General features: G+C 48.3%; 1 protein-coding gene across 1 annotated transcript in view; it reads left to right on the forward strand.

Moving 5' to 3' along the window:
- Positions 1 to 18,661, forward strand: part of LOC133528507 (baculoviral IAP repeat-containing protein 6) — an 81,460-nt gene that overhangs the window by 59,841 nt on the left and 2,958 nt on the right. The window contains exons 36-47 of the mRNA XM_061865895.1: positions 15 to 944; positions 1,194 to 1,392; positions 1,915 to 2,120; positions 2,400 to 2,570; positions 3,392 to 3,578; positions 4,718 to 4,880; positions 7,778 to 7,895; positions 13,846 to 13,972; positions 14,645 to 14,862; positions 15,552 to 15,791; positions 16,285 to 16,473; positions 17,275 to 17,409. Of these exons, the coding sequence (XP_061721879.1) occupies positions 15 to 944; positions 1,194 to 1,392; positions 1,915 to 2,120; positions 2,400 to 2,570; positions 3,392 to 3,578; positions 4,718 to 4,880; positions 7,778 to 7,895; positions 13,846 to 13,972; positions 14,645 to 14,862; positions 15,552 to 15,791; positions 16,285 to 16,473; positions 17,275 to 17,409 (2,883 nt within the window). The remainder of the gene's footprint in view (positions 1 to 14; positions 945 to 1,193; positions 1,393 to 1,914; positions 2,121 to 2,399; positions 2,571 to 3,391; positions 3,579 to 4,717; positions 4,881 to 7,777; positions 7,896 to 13,845; positions 13,973 to 14,644; positions 14,863 to 15,551; positions 15,792 to 16,284; positions 16,474 to 17,274; positions 17,410 to 18,661) is intronic.

Here is an 18,661-nt window from a genome sequence, read left to right on the forward strand (position 1 = left end):
CGCCGCCGCCCAAGCACCACCACGACCTGGACTGGGTCAAGGTCGACGACCCCTACGAGGTATGCTCACATATATACTGGCCTGTAACACGTGGCCGCCGGGCCGGAGGCGGGCTGTGCGGCGGCCTGGCGCTCGTGGCCGCGCGCCTGCCGCGCCCGCCCGCCGCGCCCGCGCCGCCGCCGCCGCCCAAGCACCACCACGACCTGGACTGGGTCAAGGTCGACGACCCCTACGAGGTATGCCCACATATATACTGGCCTGTAACACGTGGCCGCCGGGCCGGAGGCGGGCTGTGCGGCGGCCTGGCGCTCGTGGCCGCGCGCCTGCCGCGCCCGCCCGCCGCGCCCGCGCCGCCGCCGCCGCCCAAGCACCACCACGACCTGGACTGGGTCAAGGTCGACGACCCCTACGAGGTATGCTCACATATATACTGGCCTGTAACACGTGGCCGCCGGGCCGGAGGCGGGCTGTGCGGCGGCCTGGCGCTCGTGGCCGCGCGCCTGCCGCGCCCGCCCGCCGCGCCCGCGCCGCCGCCGCCGCCCAAGCACCACCACGACCTGGACTGGGTCAAGGTCGACGACCCCTACGAGGTATGCTCACATATATACTGGCCTGTAACACGTGGCCGCCGGGCCGGAGGCGGGCTGTGCGGCGGCCTGGCGCTCGTGGCCGCGCGCCTGCCGCGCCCGCCCGCCGCGCCCGCGCCGCCGCCGCCGCCCAAGCACCACCACGACCTGGACTGGGTCAAGGTCGACGACCCCTACGAGGTATGCCCACATATATACTGGCCTGTAACACGTGGCCGCCGGGCCGGAGGCGGGCTGTGCGGCGGCCTGGCGCTCGTGGCCGCGCGCCTGCCGCGCCCGCCCGCCGCGCCCGCGCCGCCGCCGCCGCCCAAGCACCACCACGACCTGGACTGGGTCAAGGTCGACGACCCCTACGAGGTATGCCCACATATATACTGGACTGTAACACGTGCAGAAAGCAGCAGCAGATAGGTTACCTTTAAATCACGCGGACGCAATATCGCATATTTTTGAGTTTTCATACAAAATGTACGAATCAACCTCGGAGACTGAGACTTACATGTTTGCTAAATTGTCTACGGGTGTGACTATATAAGTTAACATGTTTAATAGGCGACCACTTTTTCAAATTCAGCCAAAGTATTTCACAATTTCCATTATCCCCAGGAGGTCCTGGAGCTGGGAGTGAGCTCGGTCAACAACAGCGTAGAAGAGAGCGGTTGCAGCGGCGTGCCGGCGCACGCGCTGGTCGCGCTCGGCCTCCTGCTGAAGCTCGGCGGCTACGCGTCCGCGCTGCTGGACGAGGGCCCCCGAGCTGTTCAGCTGTTGAGACTGCTACTGGGCGTCACGCACGACGAGGACGGCCGTGAGTACTGAAGGAATAACATTACGACTTGCTCTACGGGTCAAGTCATAGAATACGTACAGATTCACATTGTCTGGGAACTTCACCCACAATTTGACTTGTGTATTGTGTGACTGTGTGTATGAAAAGGCATTTTTATAAACCGTGACACACCCAGCTTACGTCGTCAATAGGAGACCAAGGTCTTACAAAGCATATGTTTATTTGGCTTTAGAGGATCAAAGATGCTAATTTTTTGGGCGGTATTGCCCATACCCAACGTCAAGTAAAAGATGCTAAATTATTGATTAGCCATAGCGCTGGTACAGTTAGCATCGAATAGGTAGCTACGGCCAAAGTGGTCAAATATATCGGGACACATCCTTATTTCTATGGTAATAAAGGTTTACAATGTATTCGGCCACTTTGGCCTTCACTATCTATTTGATGCTGACTGTACCGTCGCGTAACCTAAAAATAGATGCGACGACGAGTTGCATTCGGTTAGAGATTGAAATAGTTAAAGTTGTATTATTTGAACAGGGAGTATAGTAGTGGGCGGCGTCGGCAGCGGCAGCTTCTCATTAGGAACGCTGCCGTTCCGCGTAGTGTCCCGGCTGCTGGAAGCCGCGCCGCTCGGCACGGACGACGGCCGCTCGCTGCGCCGCGCGCTGCTCGCCCTCGGCGCCGTGCGGCTCGTGCTGGCGTGTCTGTCTGTCTTCACACACCATCGGCCTGCTTCCAACGATGTAAGTAGACTCATTCGCAACAACTACAATCAAACGGTATTTTACTCGTAAATTAAATTGGTTGGGTAGCCTAACCAAGTACGGGTTCCAAGACAAAAACAGTTTTTCTCGCTTATCGTCTGGCAAGACAGCAAAGTATGCACCGGCGATATTAGTTTATAAAACGGCGCATTTTTATTGACGTTAAAATAGAGTGCTGCTTTTTTCCTCGTATAGTACTTTTTTTTTTTCAAGAATTAAAATATATTATTTCACTAACAATAACGTTTTGGTTCCCAGAATAGCCAAACGTCGAACGGCTCGTCGCTGGGCAAGGGCGAGGACAAGAGCCAGCTGTACTGGGCCAAAGGCACCGGTTTCGGCACCGGCTCTACGCAGCAGTCGTGGAACGTAGAACAGGCGCTGGTTCGCCAAAGGACTGAAGAGGAGCACGTCACTGTGCTACTACAGGTAAAAATCATCTTGAATCCTGATGATTGAGTCAATATAGTCGTTATTCGAATATAGCTAAATGCGTTGCCGAGGTCGCCACGTAAAGAAGCGACTCAAGAAGACAAGTCAAAACACCTATCTACAGATACTACGGACAGTCTATCCCCCTTATTCATAAACGCACCTCAAGTCTAATTTATGTTTTATCCCTTTTTTACAAATACATAAGTCAAAATGACAGATTAAAACAAACGTTTATGAATAAGGGAGTATGGCTTTGGATAATACAACCAGGTCAGCTGTGAGCCTGATCATCTTAGACTTCATCGCAGACTTCTTAGACGAAAAGCCACGGAGTATTAGCCTCCTCGTTCGCCTAGTGGAAGAGCTGTCCATGTTAGTCTATTAGCTTCGGGATGAAATCAGACAAAAACTTGTTAATTTGTTACAAGCTTTATTTAACTTGCAATGTTTGTATGTATGTTTGGGTCAAATCTCGCAACCTAAATTAGACCCACTTCCCTTGATTCGATTGAGCTGATATTTATTTATATGATTTGTTAGTTGGGTGACAATGCAACATTAATGGTACCATCGAGCTGATCTGAAGATGGACATAGGTGGTGACCGTAACAACTCTGTGATAAAACAACGCAAACGAATTGTGTTTAGAGTTGTTAGAATTGTTTTGATGAATATTAGTTGCCTATTGAAAGACAAGTATTGTCAGAGATAAAAGCTTGTATCTAAAATGAAAATTCATGAAGAAACTTATTCAGTATAGGCATAGTTTAAGTACCTAAAAAATGTTTATGATTGCAACTATTTTGTATTGACAGGTATTAGCATCGTACATGAACCCTGGCGAGAAATGGCCGCCCTCCGAGAGCTCGGCCGCGCCAGAGTTCTCCCCGGAGTCCGAGCGCAGCGAGGGCGAGTCGCAGGAGCTGCCCGCCGAGTTCATCGACCTCATCGCCAACAGCTCGCTCGTGCCCGCCATCTGCTCCTACCTCAGGAACGATTCTGGTAACATTTACATACAACAATAGTGTTTTCACGCCACTGTTCGGAAATGTGGCAATAGATGGTCTAAAACCAAGCTGGAAAGTAGGTAATAGCTGTAGCACCTGAACCACCACTAGTACAATGTTTAATTGTTATCATCATAACATAAAACATATTTATTTCTATTTACAAATTCAAGTTGACGCTTACACATAATAATAAAGAACTGTCCTACAGTACAGAATTTGAAAGAACAGGGTTTGTGCCTTCCAGTTGGCCTGGTTCCTACACTAGGCGAGGCCTGTGCCGTAAGAAACCAGCTTACATCCGAGTTTCACAATTTGGCAGTTACAAATGTGTTCTTATTTCCTCGCAGTAGTCGTGAAAAGCACTAAATAATGCCTCGGCCGGAAACGCTAAAGATGGACTTGTATTATTTGAGGGCCTCCACTAACGTGTCGGCTCTCAAACTCACTCGTCCTTCTTTGAGCGGTTTTCCGGCCTCTCCTACAATGTACTATTTTTAAGGGGCAAAGTTTTTGCTTAATCATTCGTGCTAATATTTAAATGCGAGCCAGCATAACATTCCGAAATTGAACCACGAGCGTAGCGAGTGGCTTTATAAGAGAAAAAAACAACATTTTTCATCACATCAGTAATATATCATAATAATAACGCAGCCTATTTACGTCCCACTGCTGGGCACAGGCCTCCGCGAGCATGGCGGCCCGCGCTCAGGGCATGCGCGAGAGGGCTTGGGCTATAGTCCCCACTTTACACAATACCTTTGAATTTCTTTGCAGATGTATGTAGGTTTACTCAAGATATTGACCTTCATTGAAACTTCTTTTTTGCAGACTTGTTTATGATATTGGCTCAATTAATAATCCAACTTTGTGACTTCGAGGTCATTATCCATTAGCATTATATTTTTTTAGATTTGGACGATTATAACCCTAAAGGATTAGTTTTTGATATTATTTGCTCGGGGTATTTTTAAAGTAGACTAAATTTGCTACAATGCGAGTCTAGAAGTTTAGAGTATCATATATCTAAAGTGTGCACGTCTACACTGATCGTGCTGTTTTGCGTGACAATGGCCTCGCGAGGTAGCGTAAAGCGATGAGTGTTTAGAGGTTGTATTTGTTATTCGTCTCCAGTGCTGGACATGTCGCGGCACATCCCGCTGTACGTGTGCGTGCTGCGCTGCGCGCGCGCGCTGCACGCGCTGCGCTCGCGGCGCCTGGCGCCCGCACTGCGCCCGCTGCCGCGCCTGCTCGCGCTCATGTCGCGCACCACCAACAGCTACGCCACCAAGCTGAGGTACGTGCTCCCCAGTGCCGGACATGGCGCGGCACATCCCGCTGTACGTGTGCGTGCTGCGCTGCGCGCGCGCGCTGCACGCGCTGCGCTCGCGGCGCCTGGCGCCCGCACTGCGCCCGCTGCCGCGCCTGCTCGCGCTCATGTCGCGCACCACCAACAGCTACGCCACCAAGCTGAGGTACGTGCTCCCCAGTGCCGGACATGGCGCGGCACATCCCGCTGTACGTGTGCGTGCTGCGCTGCGCGCGCGCGCTGCACGCGCTGCGCTCGCGGCGCCTGGCGCCCGCACTGCGCCCGCTGCCGCGCCTGCTCGCGCTCATGTCGCGCACCACCAACAGCTACGCCACCAAGCTGAGGTACGTGCTCCCCAGTGCCGGACATGGCGCGGCACATCCCGCTGTACGTGTGCGTGCTGCGCTGCGCGCGCGCGCTGCACGCGCTGCGCTCGCGGCGCCTGGCGCCCGCACTGCGCCCGCTGCCGCGCCTGCTCGCGCTCATGTCGCGCACCACCAACAGCTACGCCACCAAGCTGAGGTACGTGCTCCCCAGTGCCGGACATGGCGCGGCACATCCCGCTGTACGTGTGCGTGCTGCGCTGCGCGCGCGCGCTGCACGCGCTGCGCTCGCGGCGCCTGGCGCCCGCACTGCGCCCGCTGCCGCGCCTGCTCGCGCTCATGTCGCGCACCACCAACAGCTACGCCACCAAGCTGAGGTACGTGCTCCCCAGTGCCGGACATGGCGCGGCACATCCCGCTGTACGTGTGCGTGCTGCGCTGCGCGCGCGCGCTGCACGCGCTGCGCTCGCGGCGCCTGGCGCCCGCACTGCGCCCGCTGCCGCGCCTGCTCGCGCTCATGTCGCGCACCACCAACAGCTACGCCACCAAGCTGAGGTACGTGCTCCCCAGTGCCGGACATGGCGCGGCACATCCCGCTGTACGTGTGCGTGCTGCGCTGCGCGCGCGCGCTGCACGCGCTGCGCTCGCGGCGCCTGGCGCCCGCACTGCGCCCGCTGCCGCGCCCTGCTCGCGCTCATGTCGCGCACCACCAACAGCTACGCCACCAAGCTGAGGTACGTGCTCCCCAGTGCCGGACATGGCGCGGCACATCCCGCTGTACGTGTGCGTGCTGCGCTGCGCGCGCGCGCTGCACGCGCTGCGCTCGCGGCGCCTGGCGCCCGCGCTGCGCCCGCTGCCGCGCCTGCTCGCGCTCATGTCGCGCACCACCAACAGCTACGCCACCAAGCTGAGGTACGTGCTCCCCAGTGCCGGACATGGCGCGGCACATCCCGCTGTACGTGTGCGTGCTGCGCTGCGCGCGCGCGCTGCACGCGCTGCGCTCGCGGCGCCTGGCGCCCGCACTGCGCCCGCTGCCGCGCCTGCTCGCGCTCATGTCGCGCACCACCAACAGCTACGCCACCAAGCTGAGGTACGTGCTCCCCAGTGCCGGACATGGCGCGGCACATCCCGCTGTACGTGTGCGTGCTGCGCTGCGCGCGCGCGCTGCACGCGCTGCGCTCGCGGCGCCTGGCGCCCGCACTGCGCCCGCTGCCGCGCCTGCTCGCGCTCATGTCGCGCACCACCAACAGCTACGCCACCAAGCTGAGGTACGTGCTCCCCAGTGCCGGACATGGCGCGGCACATCCCGCTGTACGTGTGCGTGCTGCGCTGCGCGCGCGCGCTGCACGCGCTGCGCTCGCGGCGCCTGGCGCCCGCACTGCGCCCGCTGCCGCGCCTGCTCGCGCTCATGTCGCGCACCACCAACAGCTACGCCACCAAGCTGAGGTACGTGCTCCCCAGTGCCGGACATGGCGCGGCACATCCCGCTGTACGTGTGCGTGCTGCGCTGCGCGCGCGCGCTGCACGCGCTGCGCTCGCGGCGCCTGGCGCCCGCACTGCGCCCGCTGCCGCGCCTGCTCGCGCTCATGTCGCGCACCACCAACAGCTACGCCACCAAGCTGAGGTACGTGCTCCCCAGTGCCGGACATGGCGCGGCACATCCCGCTGTACGTGTGCGTGCTGCGCTGCGCGCGCGCGCTGCACGCGCTGCGCTCGCGGCGCCTGGCGCCCGCACTGCGCCCGCTGCCGCGCCTGCTCGCGCTCATGTCGCGCACCACCAACAGCTACGCCACCAAGCTGAGGTACGTGCTCCCCAGTGCCGGACATGGCGCGGCACATCCCGCTGTACGTGTGCGTGCTGCGCTGCGCGCGCGCGCTGCACGCGCTGCGCTCGCGGCGCCTGGCGCCCGCGCTGCGCCCGCTGCCGCGCCTGCTCGCGCTCATGTCGCGCACCACCAACAGCTACGCCACCAAGCTGAGGTACGTGCTCCCCAGTGCCGGACATGGCGCGGCACATCCCGCTGTACGTGTGCGTGCTGCGCTGCGCGCGCGCGCTGCACGCGCTGCGCTCGCGGCGCCTGGCGCCCGCACTGCGCCCGCTGCCGCGCCTGCTCGCGCTCATGTCGCGCACCACCAACAGCTACGCCACCAAGCTGAGGTACGTGCTCCCCAGTGCCGGACATGGCGCGGCACATCCCGCTGTACGTGTGCGTGCTGCGCTGCGCGCGCGCGCTGCACGCGCTGCGCTCGCGGCGCCTGGCGCCCGCACTGCGCCCCGCTGCCGCGCCTGCTCGCGCTCATGTCGCGCACCACCAACAGCTACGCCACCAAGCTGAGGTACGTGCTCCCCAGTGCCGGACATGGCGCGGCACATCCCGCTGTACGTGTGCATGCTGCGCTGCGCGCGCGCGCTGCACGCGCCTTCGCACGCGCAATCGAAAGCCTTGTTTTATATTTACACTGCCATCAGACACGACAATAAACTCTTATTCTACAGACTATATAAACTGTCTAAAACTTGTAAATTGATAAAGGTCTACAACAACATTTTTTCTTCCGCAGGATGAGTAAAAAGAACATATTCGGGAAGATGACATATAGCCAAAGATTTAGCACATCAAGTAATTCAGAGCTCTCGGAAGAAGACGAGGGTCTCGCCTCGCTGATAGCTGATATTCAGGTAAATATATCATAGTCTTATTGTGGTTTAATTTGTTTCTGTACCAGTCTTAGTTGAATTCACCCGCTTCGTCGCGAAACGGAAAATTTACCTAACGTAAAGTAACGACGCAAGAATTTCGTACAATTGACCCACCTGTTTCTGTCTTTATCGCACACACATAATTATATTGATGCCTTGCTTATGATTCCGGCGGTAAATGCCACTGTGCGAACGGGGCAGCCATAGCATTATGCGTGATCGATAGAGATAGGAAATTGCGGATCAATGTACGAAATTCTTCGTGCTTAGTGTCGCTAGTATTAAACAAAGACGATAAGTCTTATCGGATGCGTATAAGTGCACGTGGGCGCGTTGTAATCCACCTATACGAATTCTTATTATTAGGACACCGCACTGCATATAAACTGTGTGACGCATGCCATGCGCGTGCACCTTTACGCATCCAGTTAGCACCGATCTTTAGTAAGGCTTTAAGGTGGTTCGACTAGGTTACCCAAAGCTTAAACCTCACTAGATGGCGCCACAATTGCAAATTTTGAGTTTTAATTTTTTTGTGGAGTAGTCTTGGTATTTCTATTCTGTAAATTATGTTTAGCGCACTCTTTAAATAAATATTGAACTATTACAACAAACATTGAACACTTCATTGTACAAAAACTACCCCTTAATGTCGACAGAATGTTTCTTGACTCTATTTCTAAGTATCACTCACACATTCAAACAGTCTTACTGGGATCCTTGTAGTAGACAATTTGGCACAGCGGGAGTAGGCTTCAATAGCGTTGCGGTATGTACGTGGAAATACATGCAAGAGGATGTAGGTTCGAGACTCATTAATTTTTTTTTTGTTATCAGTATTATCAAGTACCTATTATTAATAAATTATTTTATGAGAAATATGAGCATTTTCCATAAAAATATTAAAAATCTGATTCTCACACATCATGATATTTTTGGGTTCTTCCAACTCAGAATCACTAGCATAATCAATCCTCGTGCTAAAAGAACCCGAAAATTTGTATTGAAATTTTAGTTTTACATTGAAATTTCTTTCACACTAAAATGTGACGTAATGGTATGGATATTTTAGGATATCTTTTTTTAATGCTAGGGTGGAGAAGATTCTAAGTAGAATGAACCTAAGAAAGTCCAAATTTGTAAGTCAGATTTTCCGGTATTTTTTTTCAAAAAAAAAAACGCCTTTTGTTCTAAAATTAAAGCAATCCCTTACTGCCCAGCCTTTAATAAAGTAGGTAATATTTTACAGTAGAATTAAAACATTTTTTTTACGATACATTTAATTAAATTACAGTGAGTTACAAAATTGGATGGCCTTCTATTTATAACCATTATAAAAAGAAATGAGATATTTACCATGTTTGTTTATATTATTGATTTCCCGATATTTTGACACAACTAGAAGTTTCACACAATGCCTAGAGATAGAAAATTATTTATTTATTTTATTTATTGTCAATTTCATTCAACGGATCACATCATATCCAATTTATGTGTTTATGTATTTCATTGTTTTCTACCTAGTTGGTTATTAAATTCTGTTACTGCAATAATCTTTATCTACATAAAATATACCAACGAAAGTTTAATAAAGTATATATTAAAATGAAGTACACAAAATCAGAAATTACATATGACAATATCATTCAAAATCGCCTCCTCTGGCTTTGACACAGGCCCTCAAACGACGAGGCCAGTCATCAATATGACGTTATTTCTTCAGAATTATTTTTAAGGAACTTTGCTAATTCGTTACAAGCCCCTATGAAACAAGTACCATTATCTGACAAAATGGTGGCTGGTTTGCCTCTGCGGGCTATGAATCTATTTAAAGCGGCAATAAAGCCCATGGCTGTCAAATCAGTGACGAGCTCCAAGTGTACCGCCCTCACTGCCAAACAAACAAAAACAACTATATATGCTTTCTTCGTTTGACAACCACGACCCTTTCTGCTCGCTATCAGGATTGGCCCAGCGTAGTCACAGGATGTGTTAGCAAATATATATTCGGACTGTAACCTTTGCAGACAGACTTCACAAAGCTGCATTACATGTTTAAGATACTCGGGTAAAACTCATCAGCCAATTATGGGCAACTTGCCACTGCAAAGGGTACAGCCCGAATATGTATTTGCTAACACATCCTGTGACTACGCTGGGCCAATCCTGATAGCGAGCAGAAAGGGTCGTGGTTGTCAAACGAAGAAAGCATATATAGTTGTTTTTGTTTATTTGGCAGTGAGGGCGGTACACTTGGAGCTCGTCACTGATTTGACAGCCATGGGCTTTATTGCCGCTTTAAATAGATTCATAGCCCGCAGAGGCAAACCAGCCACCATTTTGTCAGATAATGGTACTTGTTTCATAGGGGCTTGTAACGAATTAGCAAAGTTCCTTAAAAATAATTCTGAAGAAATAACGTCATATTCAGCTACAAAGGAAATAGAATTCAAATTTTGTCCTGCTTATAGCCCACATTTTAATGGTTTGGCGGAGGGCGCAGTTAAGCAGGTAAAACATCATTTAAAACGAGTTACCTCAATGGCTCACTTAGATTATGAAGAGATGGTTACATTTTTGGTTCAAGTTGAAGCTTTGCTTAATTCTAGGCCTTTAACCCCTATTTCATCTGATCCGTCAGATCTTACTCCTCTCACCCCTGCGCATTTTTTGATAGGCCGAACGCTCACTATGATACCTGCTCCCTTGGTGCAAGACTCGCCGATACATACCCTAACGAGATATCAGAGAATAGAAGCACTAAAAGCGCATTTTTGGAAGCGGTATTATAAGGAATTCATTTCAGAACTGCAGGTCCGAAACAAATGGCGCAGGGATGGAGGCCAGCTGAAGCTTGGCGAGATGCTTCTCGTCAAAGACGCACGCACGATTGTCATGTCTAATTCCGTCACTGTCTTAACTATGGCCCGCTTGAGGGAGTTAAGATTTGTGTGGGGTTTAGCACAGGCTTTCTCCTCAATAACCTGCTATATGGCATAATCCAGGGGGTTAAGGTCCGGGCTGGAGGACGGCCAGTCTTCGTGGGCAATAAAGTCAATTTTGTTCCTTCGAAACCAGGCTTGAGTTGTTTTTGCCTTATGTGCAGGAGCTGAGTCCTGTTCAAAGATCCATGGCTGGTTTTGAAATAGGGTGTGGATTAAGGGCTTCACTATTGGTTCGAGAACGGTTTCCAGTTTCCGGTTTTCACACCTTTTTCACAGAAATGAATCTGTGTTAGCCCTGAGTATGACACACCCAAAATCATGTTTGGCGGGTGCCCACATTTGTGCAACGCAATAGGGTTGTTTCCATCTACAAATCTTAGAGCATAATTGTATCCCAAAAAATTCTTTTGGATTATAAGAACATGTTAAACTACTTTTAGGGGACCTGTAATGACCATATTTATGTAAATATTGAATTTAAAATATCTTTTGGCACACGTCACGTGACCAAACCCGAAACGTCATTGAAGATTCTGATGACGTCACAACTCTCGGATTGACACTGTTGACAGTTAGGCGATTAACAACAAATGACAAATATCAGTTGACAGTTCGTATCTTCTACGTGTGTATGTAGTTATGTGTCAAACCATAAACTGTGACGTCACACAATTTTCAAAGAGCGTTTTGGGCGCGAAAGCATCTGTCAAAATATATTTTGTTAATTTAACATATTTAAAGCCGTTTTTAGTATAAAAGCTGAATTTTAAGGCAACTTTTAGTTAATATAGAAAGTAATACAAGCGTTTCAAAAATTTGGAATACGATTCTCTTTTAGGCCCCAATTCATTATAGATACGACGAGATAAGAGTTATTTGTGGTATATAATTATAGCTCACAAATCCACCACATTATGTCATTCTTTATTTTTTCGGTAGCATCTGTTTTAACGGAAATAAAGAGGTTGCAAATCGAGTAACAGAACTTCAGAACAGATATCATTTGATATTTACCAGTCGCTTTTCGGTGAAGGAAAACATCGTGAGGAAACTGGACTAATCCCAATAAGGCTTAGTTTTACCCTCTGGGTTGGAAGGTCAGATGGCAGTGGCTTTCGTAAAAACTAGTGCCTACGCCAAATCTTGGGATTAGTTGTCAAAGCGGACCCCAAGCTCCATTGAGCCGTGGCAATATGCTGGGACAACGCTAGGAAGAAAGAAAGAAATCGAGTAACAGAACTTAGTAACCAACTAGGTATAATAGTTATGATGTAAATGTCCATATCATGTTGGAGTCATATATGTATTAGCCAACTAATTATTCAAGATCAATACACTTAGCTCCCTTAGGTATTCGCCTAAGTACAATCTCGGGCAAAATTGAGTTTTATAAAAGTGAACTAGTTTCTAGGTCATATTTTCTATGAATTGGTCATTTTTGTAGACTCCAATTACAGTTACACTTTTCCTGGTTTTTCGCGGACCAGAATATCGATGATTTTTGTAACTTGATTTAGACGTTGCTATCATTTTCAATCCAAAAACACATAAAATCACAATTCAGAACATGCGGCAGCGTTGTTTTCTATCAAGTACCTCAAGCACCAGGGCGGCTACCGGGAAAATCGAAATTCGTCAATTTCGGGCATTTTTCTCTGTCACTCTAATTACGTCTTAGTGAGAGTAAAAGAGAAAGATCCCCGCAATTTGCGAATTTAGGTTTTCGCGGTAGGCCCCCAGGTCCTGTCAAGTTTCAGCAGTGTTGCCAGGTGAGCGAAAGAGAATTATCGTACATGAGTGTCAATATTATTGTACCGTTGAAAAAAATATCGTACGCCAATCAAAAAGGCAGCCCCTAAAAATGTCTAGCAAAATAAGCTTAAATTTCCAATTAATAATAAAAAAAAGACAATTTTCGTCTAAATTGCGCAAAAAATCTGTTTATGTTTGTGTATTTTTGGGATAGACTCAAACGGTATACAGGAAATTGTGACATTTTAAACTTTAAACTTACAACAAGGAGCCGAACACCCAAAAGATACTAATTTTAGCCTATTCCTGAGAGAAAGTGTCATATTTTGCTTCAAATTACTAGACTTTTAAGGTGGCATCATCCAAGGGCTGAAATTATAGTACTTTAGTGTACGATAATGCTCATTGGAACATTACGTCATACCGGGGCCCAAATTATCGTACATGTACGACAATTATCGTACGCCTGGTCACACTGAGTGTCAGTGTCGACAGAGTCAGCTAAAAACGCGTCAAACATCGCAACGTCGCGCCGATGCATGGAGTGGCAACGCCGCAATGTATTTGTACACGACATTTGTGACACACACATGAGTAAAATTTATAAAAATATAACGTTGATTATTGCATGATTTCTGTATGAAACAAAGTTTTTCTATTAATTTAGCGCAAATGAATATTCGAAAGTAGATAGATGCGCAACTATTTATGTAATAATATTGTGTAATTAATTAATAAATAGCGATTGTTTTTTGTATGAAAATCGAACCACCTTAACGCGGTTATAATACTGATGCCAGGGGTATGACTGCTATGTTCTGCCGCCAGAGTCCAGCACTTGCTCATATTGTAAATCATTGATTGACTTATACATACTATGCCTTAAACAGATTTTTGACAAGTTTTCAGTATGACTTTGATGCATCATGGGTTTGTTTACAGAGAGACTACCCCGAAACGCGAAAATCGAAATTTCGGTATCTGCTCGAATATTTAAGAGTAATAGAGAGGTAGATAACGAAATAGTTTTGCGTAATATTCCCTATTCGCACGTCGCTGTGTATGAGCGTGACAGCGCTATATTGTTATATGTCACAGCGCGTACGTGGTATATTGCGATGCCCCGGAGCGGCGTGCGAAACCGCATCCAATGTGAAGACCGCCTTAAGCACACGTAAATAAAGAAATGGTCTAAATGTGAAATAGCAATTTGAGGGTTTTTTGGTTGGCAGGCGACGTCAGCGCTGATGTGGGTGAACGAGGGCGAGGAGGACGGCGCCGGCAGCAGCGCGGCGGCCGCCGTCAGCGGCGCCAGCCGGGAGGCGCGGTACATCGAGCTTATGCGCACCATGCAGTTCGGTAAGGCCATACTTTTCCTTTCCAGTCCATTTGGATGTCAAAAATCAGATATGTTAACATATTTTCATATCAGAAAGTACTGTATAATTTGACCATAGGCATATTTTGCCTTTTTTTTATAAAATATCTTTTCGTAAACTCTTTTTAGGCATTGGATGATTTATCGGTCGTATACGTAAAATAAATAAGGATTATAGCCACAATAGGACAATCTTGCGCAGTACGACATTGTTTCACATTAACGCATTCACTGCCAGATAAAAAACGGCGCTCGTGAACTTTGTTCAGATGCCGGACAACCCGCTGGGCGGGTTGTTTTGTACGCAGCTATAGACCACCGGTTTCTGGGGTAGTGCGCCGTTTTTTGTCTGGCAGTGAATGTGTTAAGTTCAATAAGAATAAAATTACGCATGAATAACCTTAGCATTCGGATTGAAGGTTCAACTATGTATCTGTATATTTTTTGTAAAAACTAGATTGATAGTCTCGTAGAGGTCTTATACTACGTAAGAATGCGATTTTTTAAATGATTTATGGGATGCAGCAAATACTATTACTTATCATTGTTGTTGTTGTTGTTATTTTTTTGTCATATAAGACATAATGATAGAGGATAGTGAAATGTAGTACTGTAGTAGCATCTCAAGGTGTCATGTAACACTCTGCCGCCAGAAACGTTCGAGATGATGACGGAGTGCGCGGAGAGCGGGTTCCGGTTCTCGGTGCCGTACCACTTCGAGGGCACGGTGCGCGCGGCGGGCGAGCGCGCGCACCCGGCGCGCATGAAGCGCCTGGCGCAGGAGGCCGCCACGCTCGCCACCAGCCTGCCGCTCTCCTACTCCTCCTCCGTCTTCGTGCGCACCGACACGGACCGGCTCGACGTCATGAAGGTCCTGACCTAACCTCCTGCTGCTTCTTCCTCGCCTCGTCCCTCCGCGGCTTGACGTAGGCCCTACCTTCCAACCCAGAGGGTAAACTAGGCCTTATTGGGGTTAGTCCGGTTTCCTCACGATGTTTTCCTTCACCGAAAAGCGGCTGGAAAATATCAAATGATATTTCGTACATAAGTTCCTAAAAACTCATTGGTACGAACTGGGGTTTGAACCCGCGACCTCCGGATTGGAAGTCGCACGCTCTTACCGCTAGGCCACCAGCGCTTCCAAACTTCACTAACCTCCTACTGACTCCTGACAAATAAAACTCTAGGCTCAAGCTCTCAACAAGTGACCTTAATACTTGGAAATTGATCGTTAAAAAACCAATAACCGAACCGATTTTAAGAAAAACCAGATTCGTCGGTATTTTTGAGTTTTTTTATGTATATGTTCCCCATTTCCTCGATCTGCACTGATTTGGATTTTTTTTGTTCTATTCTCATCACGTCAATCTCGGATGATGATGTCCTCGAAAAATCACGAGAGCTCTCCATAATATTAAATGCTGACTCTGATTTGAGTATTTTTATAGGCACTGTTTGATGAAGTGGACCTGCTGTGATGAAAACAATAAATGGGTAGCATGTTAGATCGTGTCTGCCCGTTTTTGTTAAACATTTATTATACGTAATGTTTAATTTCAGGTGCTAATAACGGGCCCGTCGGACACGCCGTACGCGAACGGCTGCTTCATCCTGGACGTGTACTTCCCGGCCGAGTACCCCGCCGTGCCCATGCTCATCAACCTGGAGACCACGGGCCGCCACTCGGTGCGCTTCAACCCCAACCTGTACAACGACGGCAAGGTGTGCCTGTCCGTGCTCAACACGTGGCACGGCCGCCCCGAGGAGAAGTGGAACGCGCACACGTCTAGCTTCCTGCAGGTCAGTTCAACTTGCTATTTACCCGTCTAAGCGTAATGAGATTTCATAATTGTACTGTCTCAGTTTGGAGAACAGCGTACGGATTATCCTTACGTAATAACTCCAGATGCAATTTTAAGAGAAACAGTATTTTTAACCCTTTGATCGTCAAAGTAGTCCAGTGACGCGCACGGAGGATAATCATTGGAATACGTTTTATAATGACACTTTATATATAATAGGCATGGCGTTCAAAGGGCGAACGTCTTCAGGTCAACTTCCGAATCATCGAAATAGCTATTGCCCGATTTGGATTGTCTAAGGGTCGTGCATTTCGTAATACGATATGCAGCACTCGGCAGTACGCAGAGATCTGCGAATGCTGCACTTGCGTCTATATCCTGTCCATTCGCCAAATCTGGATATACCTTTCGTTTTCATTTATTAGGATTATGATTTTATTCAAGCATATGCGTACCAGAAAATGAGTGATGTAACATGTATTGTTTGTTAGGTGCTGGTATCCATCCAGTCGCTGATCCTGGTGCCGGAGCCGTACTTCAACGAGCCGGGCTACGAGCGCAGCCGCGGCACGCGCGTGGGCTCGTCGGCGAGCCTGGAGTACAACTCCAACATCTACCAGGCGTGCGCGCGCTGGGCCATGCTCGACCATCTGCGCAACCCGGAGCCCTGCTTCAAGGAGGTAAAGACTGATTTACCCTCTCTGTTTAACTCCTAGCGATAATTATTTTCTTGTACAAGAGACATACCTATAGACAATGCGAATAACACACATTTGACAAAACACATCAGCAGAAGGAGATCTCCAGGAGAATTCAGCTGGGTTGGGCGGCATTTAATAAATTAGCGGACATCCTGAGACCTGCTAACATTCCACAATGCCTGAAAACTCGCCTCTTCAATCAATGTGTCCTGCCCACCATGACCTACGGTGCCGAGACATGGACGCTCACCAAGGAGGCTGTGCATAAAATTTGTGTAGCACAGAGAGCCATGGAGCGCGCCATGCTCGGTATCAAGCTTCAAGATCGAGTAAGGAATGTCGAGATCCGTCGTCGCACCAAGGTGCTAGACGTGGGTTGCGTCATTACCAACCTAAAATGGAGTTGGGCGGGACATGTTGCTAGGCAGAGTGATGGCAGGTGGACTAAAATGTTAACGGAATGGTGGCCGCTTTCGGATGAAAGAAGCCCCTGGCGTCCGTTGGCTCGTTGGGTGGACGACATTCAGAAAATTGCGGGACGCTTCTGGATGCGATTAGCTCAGGATCGGGACAAGTGGCGTACTGGAAGAGAGGCCTATGCTCAGCAGTGGGCGATGGGGGGCTGATATGATGATGATGATGATGAATGCGAATAAAACATCATATTCAGTCGTTGATCGTGGACTATCCAGTGCTGGAGGATTTTAGTAGTAGTAGTAGTAGTAGTAAAACACTTTTTGTGATTTCGCCCATATAACAATGTTTCTGCTATCGTTACAGGTGATCCAAACGCACTTTTGGATGAAACGCAACGAGATAATGCAGACCGTGGCCAACTGGATCACGGAGCTGGAGACGCAGAGCGGCGACGAGCGTACGCAGCGCAGCATCCAACTCAACCTCATGGCTCTCAAGGTATGTCATATTGTATAATTGTCAATGTATGTAAGTATTGAAAGAAGTGAAAGTTTTGACCATTTTATCGGTGAAACCAATGTTTTTTTGGTTTTATTATTTTTTTTACAGATTTTAAAACTGTTAAGTAAACATTTGGGTGGCACGCCTAATTGACCGGAATAACTTTTGATCTTGTGTCGAAAATGAAAAAAAATAAAATTGCAAGGTAATGACAAAAGATCGGTTACTGAATATCTATAACAATAAACAACTAGCCTGAAGAAAAAAATGCGAAAAAAATACTGTGAAAAACTGCTATATAAAACGTTTTTTTTTTAACGGAAAATCCCATTCTTAAAGCAGTATTAGACCAAAAGTACAATTGAGGATTTTAAATAAACCCATGGTACGTGCAACATTTTTCGAATTTCAAATCGGAGGTTCAAACCACGCTCGAACACAGGCACGTTCCAATGAGTTCCTGGGTCGTAAATGTCTGATGACAATTATTTTCATTAAAATAGTGACGCTAATTATTTATAGTTGGTAAAATATGATCCATAAATAGGATCAGCATCTAAGCAGCGCGGCCGGTGACTATATATTATGGGTGTTCACTTAGATTAAAGAAAAAAACTAAAACTACCCAATTTATTAACCGTCGCCAAATACCTGTAGTTATCGGTTTTCGTCCATCCGGTAATTGAACTCTCTTATAGATTTTGGGTAAGTATGCGCAATGGAATCTAATGTTTTACGAATATCTTGACGACCGATAGACGTCAACTGCAGGTCATTTAACAAATGGTTGCGAGATTATGAACGTTTTTTTTTTTTCGGGGAAATAAATTATATGAATAAATAAATTGTTAACACACCGTTTCGGTCCAAACATTTTTACGAAAGTTGAAGGTCGTCTCTTTGTATCTAACTCGAGTGGATATTGTAAAGTTTTTTCACATTATTTTATGAATGTCACGTTATATTCATTTTTAACTTATGTGCACTCACTTTTTAATTCTTGTCTAATTATTTAGAATGAAAAAAGCCAAAATTGCATTCCCGCGCGTACCTACTTTAAAAAATACTAAGGTAAAAGGTATGTTTGCAAACAATGACAACATGGCGCGCGCATTCGTCTAGAAGGCACAAGGTCAAACGGCCTAGGAGCAGTAGGAGCGCCGCTCCAATTTTACGTCTTTCTTCATAGAACATTTTCTGTTTCACGTGCGGAACTGTGGCTAAACTTTTCTTTCGCTCTTATCGAATT

Source organism: Cydia pomonella, chromosome 19 (assembly GCF_033807575.1).
Source record: "Cydia pomonella isolate Wapato2018A chromosome 19, ilCydPomo1, whole genome shotgun sequence".
Lineage (NCBI taxonomy): Eukaryota > Metazoa > Arthropoda > Insecta > Lepidoptera > Tortricidae > Cydia > Cydia pomonella.